This window comes from Trichosurus vulpecula, chromosome 2 (assembly GCF_011100635.1).
Source record: "Trichosurus vulpecula isolate mTriVul1 chromosome 2, mTriVul1.pri, whole genome shotgun sequence".
Lineage (NCBI taxonomy): Eukaryota > Metazoa > Chordata > Mammalia > Diprotodontia > Phalangeridae > Trichosurus > Trichosurus vulpecula.
Window position 1 is genome coordinate 385,039,208 of NC_050574.1, and position 20,672 is coordinate 385,059,879.

Genomic DNA, 20,672 nt, shown 5'->3' on the forward strand with positions numbered 1-20,672 from the left:
AGAAAAAGATAAGGAAAGGGAAGAAGGGCCTCTGAAGAGGGATTAGAAGAGTGAATACTGATCCAAGTCATTCTCCATTTTTTTGCAGAGAAGTGGGAGATAATGGTAGCTAGATGGCACAATGGATAGAGCACCAGACCTAAAGTAAGAAAGACCTGAGTTCTAATCCAAACTATGTGATCCTGGGCAAGTCACTGAACCTCCATTTGCCTCAGTTTCCTCATCTATAAATTGAAGATAATAATGGCACCTACCTCTCAAGGTTGTTGTGAGGATCAAATGGGATGATTATTCTAAAGCGCTTAACACAGTGCTGACACGTAGTAAGCTCTCTAAGTTAGCTGTTATTCTTGTTGTTATTATTGTTAATGGGTGTAGGAGATTGCCCAAAATGATCAGATATGATCATTTTGTTGTTTTTTTTTTTACTTAACTTTTTTTTTCCTTTTAAGGAGTATTTAATTCTGGGGCACTTGGAAGGAGAAGTATATATCTATAAATACCCATAATGTAAAAACAAAAGGCTGATAGTAAAGCCCATTTAAATGTATTTAGCCCTGTGTATTGACAAGAACAAAGTAGATTCGGCTTAAAAAAGAATTGGTTGTTTCTAAGTTGGAAGCAACCCACACCTAATAGGTACTCTATAAATGTTTGTTGAGTGGATTGATTGAAATGCGGGGATTATATGGGTAAACATTTTTATTTATTTTCTCACAACGTGTGCACTTCAGAAATGCACAAGGGGTGAAAATCTATAGGTAAATATGACATTAGTGTGCTGAAATTCTGCATGACTTTGGAAAGGTTCCTTTGGTTTTAGAATTTAGGTGTTATTTCTGAAAATTAGAACTTTGGTATGTATTCTTGAGGTTCATTTCAACTCTTTTCCTCCCTAGTTTTACATCACTGACCATTGTTCCATCTTCCTTAAAACACTGTATATAAAGTGAAGCTTACACATGGTATTGAAGAATATTACACTGTTGGGACCTTAAATAGTGCTTCTATTCAGATGGCTGCTTGTTGCCTTTAGACCTAGCATTTGCACAGTAGTACATTGAAAAACCTGACTTTTGACTGCCTGCTTTGTAATTTTAAACAGTCTGACTTATTGAATCCATTTGCAGACTCTTCTATTTCATGGTATATTTAGGCATTTTGGTTACTAAGAGAAAACACATACTTTGTTATATTGATGGAGGAAAACAGTTTCTCTTTAACCTAGGAACATAAACTCTATGTGGCTTGTGTTCCTGTTAAAGCTAGAAATCTAGACAGGGTTATTTTACTCATTTCACTTCCTCAAATACCTCCAGGGAATATATGTGCATTTCACAGTGTAATGGGCTACTCTAAGCTATTTTATTATGGTCCTCCAACAACTTGAGAGGGATAATTTCATAGCCAGTTTGTCAAGACAGAATGATCAGGGTGACCTCTGTTACTTAATTATTGGCAGGCATTTATTCCCACCTCGTAGATACCATCTTCTGTAAGTCAAACTGAATTTTCTATACTTTTTTCAGTTTCTGGAGAGAGTTAATAAATTGACAACAGCCCTTTTGTCCTGAAAATCTGAAGCTTGGGATTAGACTAGGGAACACAAAAGATAATACAAAAATATTACAATTTTGCTAGTTGGATTTCCAATGAGTTCTAATCTAAAACCTTTACATAATTTTTGGTTTTATATTTTCCTGTGTTGGAAACTGTATAACTCTCTCAAAAAGTAATTTCTTCATGACCCATTTCAATAATAGAATTTAAACTTTAAAAATCCATTTAGAATGTTTTGAACAGTCAATTAAAGAAAGAATAGAAAAAAATTAAATTGCTTTGCTTATTTTTATCCAGGGTGAAATAGGAATAAAAAGAGGGAACTTAAGGGGCATGAGCCCTAGACTTCCATGTTCGCTAGTGACTAACATGATGCCTTGCATCTAGTTGTTATTATTGTTGAGTTACTTTTAGTCATGTCTGACTCTTCTTGACCCCATTTGGGGTTTTCTTGGTAAAGATATGGGAGGGGTTTGCCACTTCCTTCTCCAGCTCATTTTACAGATGAGGAAACTGAGGCAAACAGGATTAAGTGACTTTCCCAGGGTCACACAGCTAGTAAGTGTCTGAGACTAGATTTGAACTCGGGAAGATGAGTCTTCCTGATTGCAGGCCGGACATTCTATCCATTGTACCACTTAGCTGTTCTTACACCTAGTAAGTACTTCCTTTTCAGTCTCCTTTTGTTGATCTATGTCCTGCCCCTAATGCTGAGTATACCCAAAGGCCTTCTTCTCTATAACCTCTTTCATCTACTCCCACTAATTCGTTTACCTTTATGCAGATGATTTCCAGATCAATATATCCCACTCTACTTTCTGTCCTGAGGTCTAGTCCTCATCTCAAACCACCTATTGGACATTTTGAGCTTCATGACCCACAAGCATCACAAACTCAACATGTTCAAAACAGAACTCATGATCTTTCCGCTTCCAAATCCACTCAATCTTCTTCCTAACTTTACCATTTCTATCACAGGCATTACAATCTTTCCTGTTCCCCAAGGTCACCATCTTTGACTCTTCATTCTACTTTATCCATATCCAATCAATTGCTAGGTCTTGTCAGTTCTACTTTGAGGACTTCTCTTTGATCTATTCACTTCTCTCCCCTAACAAGCCACTGCCCTACCAGGTCATTTCTCACCTAGATTATTGCAGCAATCTCCTAATTGATTTCCCTGCCTCAAATCTCTCCCCTCTCCAACTTATTCTGCACTCAGCTATTCAGGTGATAATCCTAAAGCACAAGTTACTTCCCTACCCAGAAAGCTCCCCTGGCTCCCTATTACCTGTAGAATCAGATGAATTCATTTGGGATTTGAAGGCCTCTACACTCTGGTTATACCTACCCTTCCAGGTGTATTACATACTCTTCCTTACCACAACCTCTGCCTTCGAGCCAAACTGTGCTTCTTGCACATACCGTTCTGTCTCTTGTCCCCATGCCTTGTACAGGGTGCCATCCATGCCTAGAATGTACTACCTCCTCACCTCTGCCTCTCAGAATCCCTGGCTTACTTCAGAGTTCAGCCTAAATGTCATCTCCTCCGTGAGACCTTTCCTGGGTTATCAAGGAGAATGAAGTTGTCTTTTAAAAGGGGGAGGGAGGCTTCAATATTAAAGCAGAGAAGAAGAAAGAGGTAGAGCAGAATCCTAACCTATGTCTGAATGTTAAATACTGGAAAAACATCCCATGGGAAATGCAAAGGAGAAAATCACTAAATGCTTGAAGCTAGAAACATCTGAGGCTCTTTCCAATGATCTGGACATTCTCATGAGGAAAAAGCTGTTTAACTTCCAAGAAATAATGGTGTGGATCTATTGGTTCTGTTAAATGAGAGATCATGTATAGTAAGAAGAAATGAGTAATAATGGTTAGTGACAGGAGGTCCTGAGGCCACTAGGGGATGCAGTGGATAGAACACTGGGCTTGGAACAAGGAAGACCTGAGTTCAAAATTGGTCTCAGACACTTACTAGCTATGTGACCCTGGGCTAGTCACTTAACCTTTGTTTACCTCAGTTTTATCAACTGTAAAATGGGGTTATAATAGCACCTTCTTCACAGGGGTTTTGTGAGGATCAAATGAGATAATAATTGTAAGCACTTAGCACAGTGCTTGACACATAGTAGTGCTAAATAAATCCTTGTTCCATGGCCTACCTACCGAAGCTATTTGAGAGGCCTTACTATGGCATGCATCCAAGACATGACAGGAAATTTCCCATGATTTGGCAAACTAGATGATGACTACGTATGCACAAATGATGAGACTGCTAGAAGGAATCAAGAAAACATTGCTAAAGGTTATGAGACTTTGAGTAAAAAAACTGAAGACCTCAGGGGCACAAGTGATTTTTTTTCTCATTCCTGCTGCCAACCAAAGGCAAGAGCTTTAGAAGAGAGAGACAGATTTGGGGGAAATGAACAGCCGGTTAAGAAGATGGTATCTATGAACAGAATTTGGCTTTCTAAAACATAATTTGAAATATAGTATAGGAATTAAAAGTTCCTGGCCAGGGATGGAGTATATCCAGCAAGAATTGATAAGAATAGATATATTCTTGGAATATTGCAAATCTAATCCAAAGGGCTTTAAACTACAAAGAGGAGAGGAAGGAGAGAGTGTTGCCTTTGCATTTGATATAGGTAGGTACCACAGAGTAACAAGAATGAAGGAAGAAAAGTAGTATTAGAGATACAAGGATCTAGGAGATGTACAGAATCCAAGAAAGGAGCTAGCAATAGAAGCTATGACTTCAGATGTATGTACAAGATGTACAAATGTGAGTAACAAGGAAAGTGAACTAGAGATCATGATTTAAGGAACAAAAATGACTGTATATGTATGTGTGTATATATGTATTACTGAGACATATTAGGATGAAACCCCTGACTGGAATATCACTTTGGAAGGGTATTTCTTATTTAAAAGAAAAAGGATAGGTAAGGGATGAAGCAGAGTAGCACTGTATATTAAGATATACTCAAGTGAGGAAGATCAGGAACAGGTTCAGAGGATGGGAAAGCGAAGCATGACTGAGACAGTTTGGATGAAATAGAAGTGATATTGTCACCAGGATACACTACAGTCTCCCTGAGTGGGGAAAAAAAGAAATGAGGAGCTTGAGAACAGATCGTAAGCCTGGAATTTAGGCATGACAGAAGTGGTGATAAGAGGCTTCAGTTATCCAGATATTTGGTGAAATACTCTCTCTGCCAAGAGCAGCTAATACTTTCTTGATTTGCTTTAATGATAATTTCAACCTTTAAAGATGGAGGAACCAATAAGGAGGAATTCTATTCTAGCTATAATTCTCAACAACTAGGAGAAATGATGGGAATTTTGAAGGGATGTGACTATTCGTCATACTAGGGGTTTTCAACAAACATATTAATTTTCCTTTAAACACCCTAACCACTTCATTCTTCAGCCTACTCACTTTCTATGACTTACTCCTAAACCCTATCTTAGCCATACATAAAGATGGCCATATCCTTGATCTTGCCATCACCCATAAATGTAACATCTCTATGTTAAAAAAATCCTAAATTCTTTTATCTTACTATAATCTAATGACTTTTCACCTCCTCCTTAGCCTTCCCTTACCAAACCCCACTTTTTATCCTCACCATGACCTCTAATCCCATGACCCCTCAATTCTATCCCAGGCATCTCCCCTGCACTCACTACTTTCTCTGCTTTTCCTCATCTTGACCTCTTAGAGAACCAATTCAGCACTATGCTGTACCCCTTCTCATGAGTCCTTAGCTTACTTATCATTTCATTGATTGCACCCTGCTAAGCTTTAGCCTTGGATCACTCCCACCATTTGCTGCATTAGCTCCGACACTTGTGATGCTGAATGAAGACGTAGAAAATTACACAACCATTCTGACTGGGTCTACTACAAATTTATGTTACACAGTCTCAACTGGGTCCTCATTGCTGCTAGGGAATCCTGCTATACCTGCCTTATCAATTTGCTATTTTATTCTCCACAGCAGTTCTTCCAAACCTTTTCATTCCTCCTCAAACCTTCCATGATTCCCTGCCACCCTCCTCTCTCACCTGAGAACTTTGCTTCATATTTTACAGAAAAAAAATGAGACCATTTGCCACGAGCTTTCTCTTCTCCCTTTTCATCTCTTATTCAGGTGCCCTCATCTACTCTCATGTCATTCACCCCTCTCACCTGATAAAGTGCTTTTACTCCTTACCACAGCTAACGCCTCTATATGCTCAAACTATCCCATTCTATCTTGTCTCTTCTAACAGGTTGTCCCCTTTGTTGTCCCCACTTCATCACTTATTTTCAATCTCTCCCTGTCTAGTAACTTATCATTCCTGACTGCCTATAAACATGCCCTCTAGGATCAAATACAAAATACTCTGTTTAGCATTCATAGCCATTTATCATCTAGCCCCCTATTACCTTTCCAGTCTCTTTACACTTTACTCTCCCTGCCATGTACTCTTTGATCCAGTGCCACTGGCTTTCTTGCTATTCCACAAACAAGACTCCATCTCTCAGTTCCAGGCATTTTATCTGGTTGTTCCCCATGTGTGGAATCTTCTCTTCCCTCATTACTGCTCCTAGGCTTCTCTGATTCCCAGGAAGCCTTTGCCAACCCCTTTTAGTTCTAGAACCTTCCCACTCTTAATTCTTTCCTCTTTATCCTACATATAGCTTTGTTTGTACATATTTGTTTGCTTATTGTCTCCCCCATTTGATTTTGAGCTCTTTAGGGACAAGAACTGTCTTTTGCCTCTTTTTGTAGCCCTAGCACTTAGCACAGTGCCTGAAACATAGAAGGAACTTGATAACTATTTATTTACTGTCACTGACTACTCCATTTTAAAATTTTGTGCTATTGTAGAGGACAGCAGGGCATTTGGTAGAGCAAAGGGTTTAGAGAAAGGATAGATGTATCCCATAGGCTAAAATTCTATAGGGGAAGTCAACCCAGAAAGATGGGAAGATCTTAAGGATGAAATTCTGAAGATACAAAGAGAAATAACTCCATTTAAAAGGGAAAAGGGTAGTGGTTTAAAAAAAAAGACTGATGAAGAATTCACAGATTTTAAAAAGATATGGACAGACACACCAGGACTAAAGATGGAAGTAAAGCAGATAATGAAGGATGAATAAAAAAGGATGGTATAGTGCTGTATAAAGGAAGGTGAAATGCTAACTCTCAGAATGAGCTTGAGGTTGGTGAGGGATGAAAAAGAGGGTCTTTTTTTTAAGCCTATATGAAAGGAAAGCGAAACCTAATAAAGAGATAGTCCTGGTAGTAGAAGGGGTTGTCATAATTAAGAAGGGAGAGAAGATGGACTTCATTTCTTATTTGGCTTGTTTTCTCTGCCAAAGACGATGATTTGTGACCTGGAAAGGACTGAGCAAAAATGACTAATGCAGAGTTGATACTGAATGTAAATATAAGTAAATAGCTAAGAATTGCTTAGCTTTGTCTTTGCATTCCCAGTACTTAAAATAACTTAAAAAGGCCAAGGTCTCACACCACGTCTGGGGCCATCTCTAGTCATCTAGAGCTATAACTGGTTCCAGATGGCTCTGGAGGAGAGAGTAAGGCTAGTAACTTTGCACAGCCCTGCCTCTCTAAAATTCAATTCACTTGCAAACAAAGACATCACCTTCCTGGAGTCATTGGTCCTTTTCAAGAATAAAGGACAAACAACCACACCTAGCAGTGAAGTACGCACATTAGGCACCTAGTCCACCTGCAGGTTCTTGCCTGGTCTTCCTTGCATTTAAGAGCCACATGTTTATAAGGCAGTTAGATGGAACTGAGTACATTATTTCCTTAAATGGAGAAAAAGGAGCTGGTCAGCAAGTTCAAAGGTCAATGATCAAAGCTGTATCATATTGTTCTCCCCAATAGTTAAAGTTCTCAGAAAATAGAGTTCAGTGCATAGTAAGTCTACAGTGGAGAAAGGCCAGAAAGTTTCACAGAGAGACAGACTGGGTAGCCTTTGGTGAACCTGGAAGGAATTAAGAGAAGAGGAGACCTGAAATAATCAAGGGTTTCTAAACAATGAAACAGGAAAGTAGGAGGAGCCAAGGAAAGGATAGAGGAGAATGCTAGGAACAGAATTACCATAGCTAGATGCTAGAGCTGGGGACAGGGAACAGAAAGAAGTTAGATTTTTATGCGCAGAACCAAAAGACAAGGTTTAAAAAATCATCCTTAAAATAAGAGAAGTTAAAATTGTCAGGTCCTTAGACCTTGAGAACGAAAGAAATAACCAATCAATGACTATAAAGTGCTTCCCAAACAGAGAGCTGTAAAAATGCTAAGTAAGAAGAGAAGAAAATTGATTTTAGTGGCGAGTGGAAGGACAACCTTTTGTAGGATCTTATTTTGTAGTTTGAAACTCAATATTTAAAACTGGATGCAGTAGACATTTAGAATATTGCAGAAATTGTATTGTTTTCTCCCTTATTCTCATAGTTTTTGTGTTCCATTATTTCAGTGTGTCCAACCCTTTGTGACCCTATTTGGGGTTTTGTTGTCATAGATATTGGAGTGGTTTCCATTTCCTTTCTAGCTCATTTTACAGATGAGGAAACTAAGGCAAACAGGGTTAAGCGACTTGCCCAGGGTCATAAAGCTAGTAAGTGTCTGAGTCTAGATTTGAACTCAGCAAGATGAGTCTTCTAGACTCACTTTCTCTCTCTCTCTCTCTCTCTCTCCATACATATATACATATATATATACACACATATATATATATACACACATATATGTACATATATGCCAATAAATAATATATACTAATCAGACAGCAGTCCAAAGGAAGTTTTTAATCATTTGGATTTCATTAGTGTAGGCAGCTCCTAGATGAGTAAAGTACTTCTAACAAAAGTCAGCACCTTCCTTGCAATTTAGAGCTGTCTAGAGCACTGTGTCTAGGGTCACACAGCCAGGGCATGTCAGACTTAAACTTTGGATAAAGACAAACGACAAATGACATAGCAAAATATGTCTCTGGAGAATGCAGCCATTCTGGGTACAAAACCAGTGAAAGTTGTACCTTTATGCTTCTGGCCTAAAATGACCAGACATACTATTTTGGTTAGGTTCTGCTCAAAAACCTTTTGGGGGGGGAGGTGTTTTCTGTTTCCATTAGGAAAATCTGGCCTTTATAGACTAATATAGATTGCCCAGTTTCCTTTGCCAGATGCCCTGGGAGTGCTTATTACCTCTGAATTTCACAGTTATGCTTACTTTAAGATTACTTGGAACCCAATCTAAAGAACTAAAAATACTAAGTTTTTTTTCTTTAAAAAGGGTGTGTTGCTTTGTACTTATAAAAGTGTTGCTATAATTAAATTGTTTAAATTATTATATATTTTGTTTTCAAAGGTATATAGTAAAACAACCACCACCAGTTCTTGTGCATTTTCCTGTGAAATGTGAGGGCATTATCAGTCAGTCAGCTAGCCTTTATGAAGTGCTTACTGTATGGTAAAGCACTACAGAAGCAAAGTAAGGCAAAAATGTGATTCCTGCCCTCCAGGAGTTCACATCTAACGGGGGGAGGGAGGAGGTGTGTGAGAGAATATGCAAAAATTGAACAAATAAGACACATACAGTATGAATAAAGGAAGTCTCAGAGGTATGCATGGAGGAGAGAGGAAGGGAGGAAGAAGGCACCAGCAAAGGATTTCAGAAGGTGTAATTTGAGTTGAATCTTGAAGGTAGCCATAGAAGCCAGGAGGCAGAGATCAGTCAGTCAATCAGTTAGTTAGGATTTATTATGTGTGTGTGTGTGTATGTGTGTGTGTGTGTGTTGTGTGTATATATATTATGTGTGTGTATGTATGTATATGTTTTCAAACACTTACATGTATATGTGTGTGTATGATAAATCGAGGGTGACCTCAGAGGGGAGGCATTAAGATTAAGAACAATGGCCAGTGAAAAGGCATAGCATCTGGAGAATGGAGTGTCATATGCAGGGAACAAGAAGACCAATCTCACTGGATCATACATTACATGGAGGAGAATAGAGGATAAGATGACTGGAAAGGTAGGAAAGGATCAGGTTGTAAAGGGTTTGAAATGCCAGAGGATTTTATATTTGATCCTTGAAATAATAGGGAGCCACTGGTGTTTTTGAGTAAAGGGTGGGGTAGGGGAGACAATATGTATTGAAATTTAACATTTCCAATCTCCCCCAATACTCTAGTGAAGTACATATAATATGTAGATACACACACATATTTGTGTGTGGGTGTTAAGCTGTTCAGTTATTTCAGCCATGTCCAATTCTTCATGACCTCATTTTGGGGTTTTCTTGGCAAAGATACTGGAGTGATTTGCCATTTCCTTTTCTGGCTCATTTTACAGATGAGAAATTGAGTCAAATATTGTTAAGTGACTTGTCCAGGGTCACATACCTAATAAGAGTCTGAGGCCAACTTTGAACTCAAGAAGATGAGTCTTCTTGATTCCAAACCTAGTGCTCCATTCACTGTGTCACCTACTCTGTGTGTGTGTGTGTGTGTGTGTGTGTGTGTGTATATGTGTGTAGTAATTGATATGTAATCTCAGAAGGGAAGGCACTAGTAACAGAACAAGTTGGGGAAGGCCTCCTGCAGAAAGTGAGATTTGAGTTAAATCTTGAAGGCAACCAGGAAAACTAAGAGGGACAGAGTATTGTAGACATGGTAGACAGCCAATGTAGTCGCAGAGTTGGGAAATGGAGTGTAGTGTTCAAGGGAGAGCAAGAAGGCTTGTAGATTATAGAGTGAATGGAGAGAGTGGGGGCGGGGTGAAGTGTAAGAAGACTGGAAAGGTAGAAAGAGAGCAGGCTGTGAAGGGCTTTAAATGGGATCCTGGAGGAAATAGGGAGCCATTGAAGGTCATTCATTGAGCGTGGTCAGACCTATGCTTCAGAAAATTTGGACTTGGTGTAAGGAAATTTAAAAAAAAAATTAGAACTGTCCCAAAGTGGAATGGAGTGCCTCATAAGGCACTGGATTCTCTTATATCAGAAGCATTCACTTGAAGGCAGGATGATCATTTGCTAAGGATGTTGCAGAGGAAGATTCTTGTGCAGGTATTGATTAGACTGGATGGCTGTCCAACTCCATGGTCCTGTGAGTCTGTGTTTAACTAAAATGTAGCTAGAAGCAATGGAAATCATGGGTTCCACTGTATTTGAAAATATTCTTCATCTGTGTATGGGTTTTTTTAATTCTTCACGTCTTCTTGTTTCTTATTCTAGGTGCAACTTTAGAGGAGATTAATCAGCACTGGGAATGGTTAGAACAAAACCTGCTGCATACATTGTCTGTATTTGATAACAAAGAAGATATTGCTAGTTTTGTTAAGGGGAAAATAAAGGTAGGTTTCCTTTTCTTAGCTTTTTACCTCTGGTTCCTTTTTTTTGTTTGGTTTTTTTTTTCGCTTTCTCTTTCCTAACCTGAATGTTACTATTACATCTATAACAAGTACAATTTTAACATACAACATTCCTGGACAAGTATTTAATATAGAGTTACTGTGCTTTTGGTGTAATATGCAACTACCTGCTGACTTTCTGTCCCTGTAGAGATTAATAATCTGGTAAGATCAACTCAAAAACTTGTGGAACTGATTGTTGTAAACTAAAAATAAATAAATTTAAAAGGAAAAAAATAATAATCTGGTAAGATTGGCTTTAAGTACTGAATGTCTTAATTGTGAACTTGACATTATGCCAATTGGGTTCTCTTTCTTATCATTTGATTTCATAAAAAGTCTATAAAATACATATATATATATTTCTAAAATAAATGAATTCATTCAGTCAGATTAATGTGAATTTAACTCAGGGCAGGGGGAGAGTTTCATGACCTTTCTCTGCCTCCATTGAAAGTGGATCAAGGCTCTTAGGGTTAGAAGGGACCTTAGAAGACTGTCTCCTTATGTAAGAATGCCCTTCGTAACAACCCTGAAAAGTCTTAAACACGTCCAATGATGGAACTGTGGGTGCCTTGGGTATTTTGCCAATCTAAGTTTTGGAAACTGCATTAAAAGCTTTGGGAAAAAGAAACATTGCATTTTTCTAATACTTAGTACTTCCCTGTCCCATTAAGCATTTGCATGCATTAGTCTACAATTCTTGTTTATTTATAAAGTGCCTGACCATGATTTTTTTTTTGGTAGAACAATTAGTTCTCAGGCTTGGTTTCACAGCATCCTCAAGAAAGCTCTAGTTTCCTCAAAGGTTGTTGTGAAATACTCAGATTTTCAAGAAAATAACTGTTTATATTCATATAAATTCAATACATTTCATGCAACATTTAGTATGTCAGAGGTGTAGTTGGGGTGGATGATACATTACTTCTCTTCAATGATTTTAAGATATCAGTAGTCCAGAAAGTTTGACAGTCATTGCCATGGTCTAAACCAGAGTTCTTAACTTGGAGTTTAAGGACAGATCTTAGGGAATTTGTAAACTAATGGTGGAGGGTGAGAATTACATGTCTTTTTTCACTAATTTCTAACTGCTGTATGGCATTTCCAGGTCCATAGGCTTCATCAGACTGCCAAAGGGATCCCTGACTCAAAAAAAGGTTAAGAGTCAGCCCTTGGTTTAGATGGAATGAAAACTCAGACATGGTGACCACCACGTGGGTGGCAACAGGGCAGTGTGGTATAGTGGAAGGAGTGTCAGCTTTGAAAACAGAGGACCTGGGTTCAAATCCTGGCTGTCACTTTCCACCTGTGTGACTTTGGGCAAGCCACTTAAATCCCTTTGGGGCATTCTTCCTCTGTAAAGTAGGGGACTGGGTTAGGTGGCTTCTAAGGTCTAGCTCTAAATCTATGATTTTACAAATCTATTCAAGAATGGTATGGACCTAGCTAAAATACCAAGGATCTAGAGTGGGGCTGGTAATAGAGACCAGCAACAGAAGCTAGTACCATTGGCTCCTCAGCCTGGACTTGGTTTGTATTACCATTTTCTCCCCCTCCCTTCCTGTACTCCCATCCTCTCACTAGGCACCAATTTGCACCTCTTGAAGCTCCATTTTTGGATTTTATAGATTTTGCGATGTTTAGAAAGTTGTCTCCTTAAGGGAATGAGCATTTATATAGCACCTACTGTGTGCCAGGCACTGTGCTAAGCAGTTTACAAATATCTCATCTGGTCCTCACAAACAACCCTGGGAGGTAGGTGGTATATTTATTCCCATTTTACAATGAGGAAACTGAGGCAAACAGAGATTGTGTCTAGCCCGGGGTCACACAGCTAGTAATTGTCCAAGGGCTGATTTGAACTCAGATATTCTGGACTCCAGGCTCAGCTCTTTGTCTGCTGCACCACCTACCAGCCATTGTTATACTTTTTTTAGCCCAAGGGGGACCCCTCCTCTTAGTTGGAAGAAAGATGAAATTGTTCACAGTTGAAAAAGTCTTGGAAAGACTCTGAAATGAAAAGCCTCTTAGATGAAAGCTATGAGAAATCTGCTGACTCTATAGTTTTATAAGCCAGAGGTTAGAAAGCGAAGGCCTCTACCCAAACTAAAGCTGTTGGCTCCAGTTACTGAACTGCACCTTATGGAAAAAGAACAGTGGTGTTTGTTTTCCTATTACTTCTTCTGCCAGAAGTCCTAGGGAATGAAGTATTTCCTATTCACACCCTCAACTTCCAACTGCCTTACAAAGCTTTAAAAGGAAAAAAAACAAAACAAAAAAAAACCACCCTTCCTATGAGAGGTTCCTGGGTCCCAACTATTTGAGCACCAGACTTGGAGTTCAAATAGTAAATCAGCCTCCCCATCGCTGTCTGATTTTGTCTAAATCAGGGGTGGGGAACCTGCAGCGTTGAGGCCACATGTGGCCCTCTAGGTCCTCAAGTGGGGCCCATTGATTGAATCACCACCCCTGGAAATCATGTAGCTAATTTCCTCATCTGTAAAATAGGGATGATACATGGCTACAAAGTACTCTGCAAAACACTATGAATGTGAGTTGTTACACTTGTAATTCCACTTACTCTTTTTATTTCTGTTTATGCCACTGTATCCCATTGGACTATCATAACTATTCTGTCTTGTTACTTGATTCCTAAGAGAGCTACACATCTCCTAAGAGAGCTGACATTTCCGTGGCACTTCTAAGTTTTGCAAAGTCCTTTATAGGTATTATCCCATCTGATCTTCACAACCCTATGAAGTAAGTGCTTTTGCTTTGTCCTCATTTTCACAGATAAGGAAGATGAGGCTGAGAGAAATTAAGTGACTTCTCTCCAATAAGACAGGATAAGATTCCAATTCAGCTCTTCCAAACTCCAATGCCAGCATTCCATTCTGATATTTAATGAATACCAACAAAAAAAAATGATGTAGGATAGAAAAAAGATTGTGTGAAACCACAAATTTCCGTTATGTTTAGCTTTTTTAAAAAAAGCATATCATAAATTTAACATGATGCTTTCAAATCAGTCCTGCTTATTTGTGGCTCCTCCTGAGCTTCCTTTTTTCTTTGCTAATCCTCTTTTCTTTCTTTTCTTCTTTTTTTTCGGCAATACTCTAAATACCTTCATAAAGATGCGTTTTAAATTTTTTTTTTAAAAAGTTTTGTTTATTTTGTAAAGAAAGAGATTTTTGCTCAAGTCTTTTCATTGAAAGGGTATATCTTAGTTTCCAGAAAGGTTTTCTGGTGTATTGGAAATGTGTAATCCCAGTACTGGAGTTCAAGTTCTTTTGCTGTCCACAAACTATTTATTCTCTTTTCTTTGTTTTATGATCTTAAGCAAATGAGTTCCTCTCTCTGAGCCTGTTTCCTCATCTATACTTCTGGCATTGTTAATTTGAATTCCAAGCCATGAAGTAAAAATTTAAGAAAGGCCTGGCTGTAACTTAAGTATAAAATAGAAGTGGAAACAGGGCCCCTCCCCTTTGCTTCCTCCCTGTGATCTAGGTGTTTCCTGGATGGTATTTATGATTATTCTTGGGAGTCTTAAGCAAATGAAGGATCTTTTTGCCTAATTGCAAAGTGGGAGTGAAGTTATATCAGGTGTTATAAATTTCAAGAACTCGTTACTATATGCTAACATTTTAAAACCTTTTATATAAGGCACTTAAGGAATTATACTCGAAACGTGTGTATATTTGTCCTTTTTGTCTCTGGATCCCTTTAATTAGCTCCCGACAACACACTCCACCTTCCCATTTCCTTTCTTAATTAGAAAAAGATCTTTTTGTTCCCAACAGGCCCTGATTGCAGAAGAGACTAGCAGTAAATTAGCAGAACAAGAAGAAGAACCAGAGAAGTTTCGAGAGGCACTGGTGAAATTTGAAGCCAGATTTAATTTTCCTGAAGCCGAGAAATTGATAACCTATTATTCTTGCTGTTGTTGGAAGGGCCGAGTCCCTCGTCAGGGTTGGCTGTATCTGAGCATTAACCACCTCTGCTTTTATTCTTTCTTCCTCGGCAAGGAACGTAAGTGAAGAATCATAAATCATAAATGATCATAAGTCATGTCAATCAGTGTTAATTGAATGTCTACTCTGAGAAAGGCACTGTGCTATAGTGGATACAATGATGAATAAATCATCTGCTCCTCTGCCTTCTGGAAGTTTATGGTCTAGTTGGAAAAACTAAGAATTAGAAATTTATTTAAATATTGTACTATTATTTGATAGTTCAAGTCAGTAATAGGAGAGATGTCACGAGGCAGTATGTAACTAACTGCTAAATGAATTATACATTTATTTATATTACTTTAGGTCTTGATTCTAGGGAGCTAGGTGTTATTTTGCTACCTTAAAAATGATTTCTCTAGCAGCAAACTTGGTTATAGCTATGCAAGTCATTTTTACAATATTGCTTGGAAAAATACTACTGGAACTGTTATTAGAGTAAATAAAATGAATTCTGCTTCTCCTGTGTTCTTCACTCATTAACAGCAGGGAAAGAGTTATAAAGTTCCCAATATCATATCCTAGCCCTGTTCTTTGTAAGAATTACTGGGTGAGGAGTTTTCCTCCAGAAAGGGAATTATTCACCCTGGTTCACCTTAGGTTCTGTTAAACATAAAGCTTTTGCCTTCATTAGAAAGGATGGATGATGTCAGTTGTATATTTCACTTCCTGTCATTCCCCCTTGAAGCCTCTTCTGTGGCCACTGTGCACTTTTAGATGGTAAAATTCAAGAGGTTAAAATGATGGTAATGGAACTCAGGGTTTGTTGTAATAATTAAATTTTCAAAGTTGATCTATTTTAGGGAGAGATGGGCTAGTGTGTATGTGGGAAGAAGGTTGGGGGAAAAGATCATCTATAATGAAAGAGTGCCTTTCAGAGATCACCACCCAGTTGTTACCTTCCTCACCTTTACTCTTCCCATCTATTCTAAATGAACTAATCTGCTTTTATCTCTTTCTCAGTCTCATCGTTGTGCCACTACCCTCATTTAGAATGTTCTGTGAAATTTGAAAACTGATATTCGATGATTAATTATTGATTGAGAATTGTATCTAATCAGAATCAATATTTGTAAATCAAATTCAGACTTGATTGTTAGATAGATTCAAATTAGCTCCTGTTGGTAAAGTTTGTAAGAGTTTAACTTCCCTGTTCTTACGGGTAGAAGTCCAGCCACAGAAATTCTAATCCACAAACTTTGCTTGACCGTGGGGCTTTCCAGAGGCTTTATTTGCCCAGTTGTCTGGGGTTATGGAAATTCCCCGCTTTGACTCAGACCAATCATAGCCCACACTCCACCTCTGTTCTACTTGTAATTCGTATCATGGTGTATTTTTTTTTTTTTTTGCTATATAATGTTTGTACTACTTTCGCTTTTCAATACTATAAAAAAGCTGCTCTATCAGATGCACTCTTGGCTACTGAGGAGCCTTAGATCCCATTTATTGGCAATTGCTACCTTTGTTAATAAATTGATCATGCTTGGAATTTTGTGCCTTGGTTTCTCTTTATCACAGATTTTTTTTATTGCAACAATTATCTCCTTTCCTCTCTGCCAGTCCACATCCTTCCTTTGCTTTTGAACCTTCCTCAGAAGTCTCCTTTAGAAAGATTTCTCTAATAATTCTCTCATAAGAGGTTCAGAGGATTTAGAGCCAGAGGGGAGCTTAAAGATCACCTAGTCCCATTCTTTCATTTTGCAGATAAGGTAACCATGGCCCAGAAAGTGCCTTGTTTACACCAGAATTAGAACCTGAGTCTTTTGACTACAAGCCCATTGTTTTTCCCCCACTATGTATAGCATTGCTTTACTTCGGAGTGTTTACTTCTATATTCTGTCAGAATTTCCTTTTGTTTATCGTTTGTGTGTGTCTATGTGTTACATCATTCTGTAATTGCTGATATGTTATTTTTCTAAGTGTTCCTAAGTAATGTCATGTATTATGAGGTGCTAAACCAACTGGATTATAAGGATCAAATGAGATGATTCATGAAACCATAAATTCTGACTGTCATCTTCATCCCAAGTTCTTTGAGGGCCCAGGTTATTTTTTTTAACCCTTTTGTATCCAACCACAGCATTTATCACAGTGCCTTGCACAGAGTTGTCAATCCTTGGTTTTGGTTACTTTAATTGACCTGAATTGATCGATGCTGACTGAATGTTTTCAATCATTTTTTCATTTTGCAAAATTTTTGCATTTTCTTTAATTATAGAATAACTCATGCACACACGCACACGTCTCTCTATCTTCATTATTGAATGTATGTAAAAGTAAGGTTATCTAACCTTCCTAGAACTTAACATATCATTGTCATGCTAATGACAGTGAAGAAATGAATATATAAAGTGCTTTGGTCTTGTAAAGGAAAATATTATTTTACACACCACATAGGATATTAAAATAGAAAAAAACGTGAGCAGTCAACCTAGCTCTTGATTTGCTCTTCTCCAAAGCCTGTACTAAGACAATGTTGTATAGTGAAAAGAACAGTTGATGGAGGCACAGCATCTGAATTTGAATCCTGGCACTGCCACTTCTTACCTGTATAACCTTGGGTGAATCACATGATTTCTGGTGGCCTCAGTTTACCTCAATTGTAAGGTTCCTTCCAGTCTAAATATATAATCCTAAGTTACATGTCCCTATCCTTTTGAAGCTGAATCCTGTACATGTGAACAAGTTATTTAAACTCTCAGGCATGATTAGGCCAGTAGCCATCCTAAACTAAGACAATTTTAATGAGGATATGGTAGGAATTAAAATCCATTAGATCTTAAATTTCAATTTTATTTAGACTTTTTATTGAGGAATAAGTAAAAGATAATATGAATACTGATAACTTATGTAGTGTTTAAAGGTTATATTGCCCTTTAAAATACCTTTCTAAGCACCTGGGCCATCTCCAGTCATCCTGATTCATATCTTGCCACTGAACCCAGATGGCTCCAGAGGAGAGAGTGAGGCTGGTGACATCACACAGCCCTCCCTCACTTGAATCCAATTCACTTGCAAGTCATGGCATCACCTTTTTGATTTTTGAGAACACAGGACAAACAACCACCACCTTTCTAGACTCATGTGATTCCTATAACTCTGTGAGGGAGGTAAAACAGTTTGCTATCAAGTAGCTAGGTAGTTGGTGTAGTGTATAAGAGCGCTGGCCTTGGAGTCAGGAAGACCAGTTCAAATCTTGTCTCAGATACTTACTAGCTGAATGTGTCCCTAGGCAAGTCTTTAAATCTCTCTCAGCCTGTAAAATGAGTGTAATGATAACACCTCCCTCACAGGGTTGTTGTGATGATCAGACTAGATAAGCTACATATAATGATTTACAAACCTTAAAGCACTATATAAATGTTAGCTCTTTTTATCAGCTATTATGATTATCCTTGTTTTACAGATGAAGAAATTGTTGCTTTTCCAAGGTTCAATAACCTTTTAAGTAGTTGAACTACAACTCAGACATAGGATATCTTGCTCTAAATCCATTACAGCATGGTGTCCAATGGATAGATGATGGATGCATATGATGCTGTAAATTTATTACATAATTTAAAAATTAGAGAACCAGATGCCTGAATCTGTTTAAATGGTATAATTCCATTCAAGCAGTAACTGGTCCTGATTCTTATTTCCTGTTGTTCCAGAAATGGCCTAACCTGATTAGTTTCAGCAAAAGGAAGGAGTCTGGTATATGACTCTAGTGTTTTTAATTTATTTGCATTTTTATATTCTTGTTTATACTGAGCTTGCCTTCCTTTTCCTGTTCCTTTCTATATCTTGGTTAGTTCTTGAATTTAATAGATATCCACTATTTTATATATGTACCACATCTTATTTGATCTTTGATGTTCAGAGAGAGCTGAGTTGTTTTTCAGTCGTGTCCTACTTCATGACCTCATTTGGGGTTTTCTTGGCAGAGATACTGGAGTGGTTTGCCATTTCTTCCTGCAGCTCATTTTACATATGAGGAAACTGAGGCAAACAGGGTTAAGTGACTTGCCCAAGGTCACACAGCTGGTAAATGTCTGAGGCCAGATTTGACCTGAGGAAGAAGAATCTTTCTGACACCAAGACCAACACTTTATGCACTATGGTGCGCCACCTAGCTGCACGTTTGTGTGCGCACGTGCATGTCTCTGTGTGTGTGTGTGTGTGTGTGTGTGTGTGTGTGTGTGTGTGTTTGTTCTATCTTTATATGTGTAGATAGCATAGACAGGAGACTGATGACTTGAGTGTGAGATCCTTCTCTGCATATGAGTTGCTGTTGAGCATTCATTACTTTGGGCCTTAGTTTCGTGATCTGTAAAATGAGTGGGTTAGACTAAAGGAACTAAAGTCCCTGCTAGCTCCTAACATTTTGTGAAGTTCCTTCTTTTTTCTGTCTTAAACTCTTAAAGGCTTGAAAACAGGTATACCTGTTATTATAAATAATGGAAATAAAATAACTCATTCGGTCATCTATTTTGTTTTCAAAGAGAAAATAGTCCTTGCCAGCAATTTCTATTCAGAAATCCACTGCCTTTTTCCCATGATATTATGAGATTTGAGGAAATGAGCCATTTTCTCATTATTGCTAAAAAATGTCTGCTTATTGCTCAGTTTTCTTTCATTTTTGTTTAAATTCATGTTGCATTTTATGGTTTGTTAGAGTGCTTTCTTCACAATAACTTGTTAGACAGGTAGTTGTAGATAAAGATTTGTATAACTGTGGCCCCAAGAATTTCAGTAACTTGCTCAGCTAAGCTGTCATTTGACCTGGGACTCCTACCCAAGTTTCCTGACTTGAAGTCTGACCCAATTTCCACTATACCCTATTGCCTCTCTGTAACTGACATTGATTGATAGGTTTTATTTTTCCTAGCAGCAAGGTACAGTCGAAAGCTCGCTTTGGAGTCTGAGAGCCTGATTTCAAGTCTTGACTCTGCCACTGGCTTCTTGTGTGGCCAGAATCACTTCACTTTTCTGCATCTTGCTTTCCTCCTCTATTAAATGATAGGGATAGAAGCCCCTCTTCCCCGGTCTCTTCCAGCTCTGATTCTCTGATATACAATCACTTGTTTTCTCTTCAGCATTAGCTGGGAAGCCTACAGGAGAATGTGTAATTTGTATCCATAAAGGACAGTACAAAGAGTAGGTTTTTTCTTTTAATAAAAGAGCTGCATAAAAACCGTTTGTACTCATATTTCTAAGTCTCTTACACTGTTCTTTGACACAACCTAAATGTTAAGCCTATTTGGAAAAACTTTGCCTGTGAATAATCTTTTAACTCAGAACAATCCCTTTTCATAGCTTTTTTTATATTAGATGAATGTTGCCCTTGAAAACAGAAACTTGCAGTTGGTGGTTTAAAAAAATATTGACTGACTATTCTTGTGCTTCTAAATATTCAGAAACTTTACACAGGATGATTGTTAACTGTATGCTTCAGAATGATCTTCTTTTTGCTTAGATTTATTAACCACTGTACTAAATAAATCCCGTGACATTAGAAAATGATGCCAAAGAGAAAACTGGTCTACATACTGTTTCTTGTACACTATGCTCTATCTCTCATCTCTATCCTTTACACTGGCTATTCCCCACACCTGGAATATTCTTTCCCTTCCAAACTGGGACTCTGAAAATCCCAGGCTTCCTTTAAGATTTAACTCAAAGA

General features: G+C 38.1%; 1 protein-coding gene across 2 annotated transcripts in view; it reads left to right on the top strand.

The window, feature by feature from the left end:
* Positions 1–20,672, top strand: part of TBC1D8 (TBC1 domain family member 8) — a 130,381-nt gene that overhangs the window by 66,724 nt on the left and 42,985 nt on the right. For both annotated transcript variants that reach the window (XM_036742558.1, XM_036742557.1), the window contains exons 3-4: positions 10,822–10,940; positions 14,798–15,026. In XM_036742558.1, the coding sequence (XP_036598453.1) occupies positions 10,822–10,940; positions 14,798–15,026 (348 nt within the window). The remainder of the gene's footprint in view (positions 1–10,821; positions 10,941–14,797; positions 15,027–20,672) is intronic.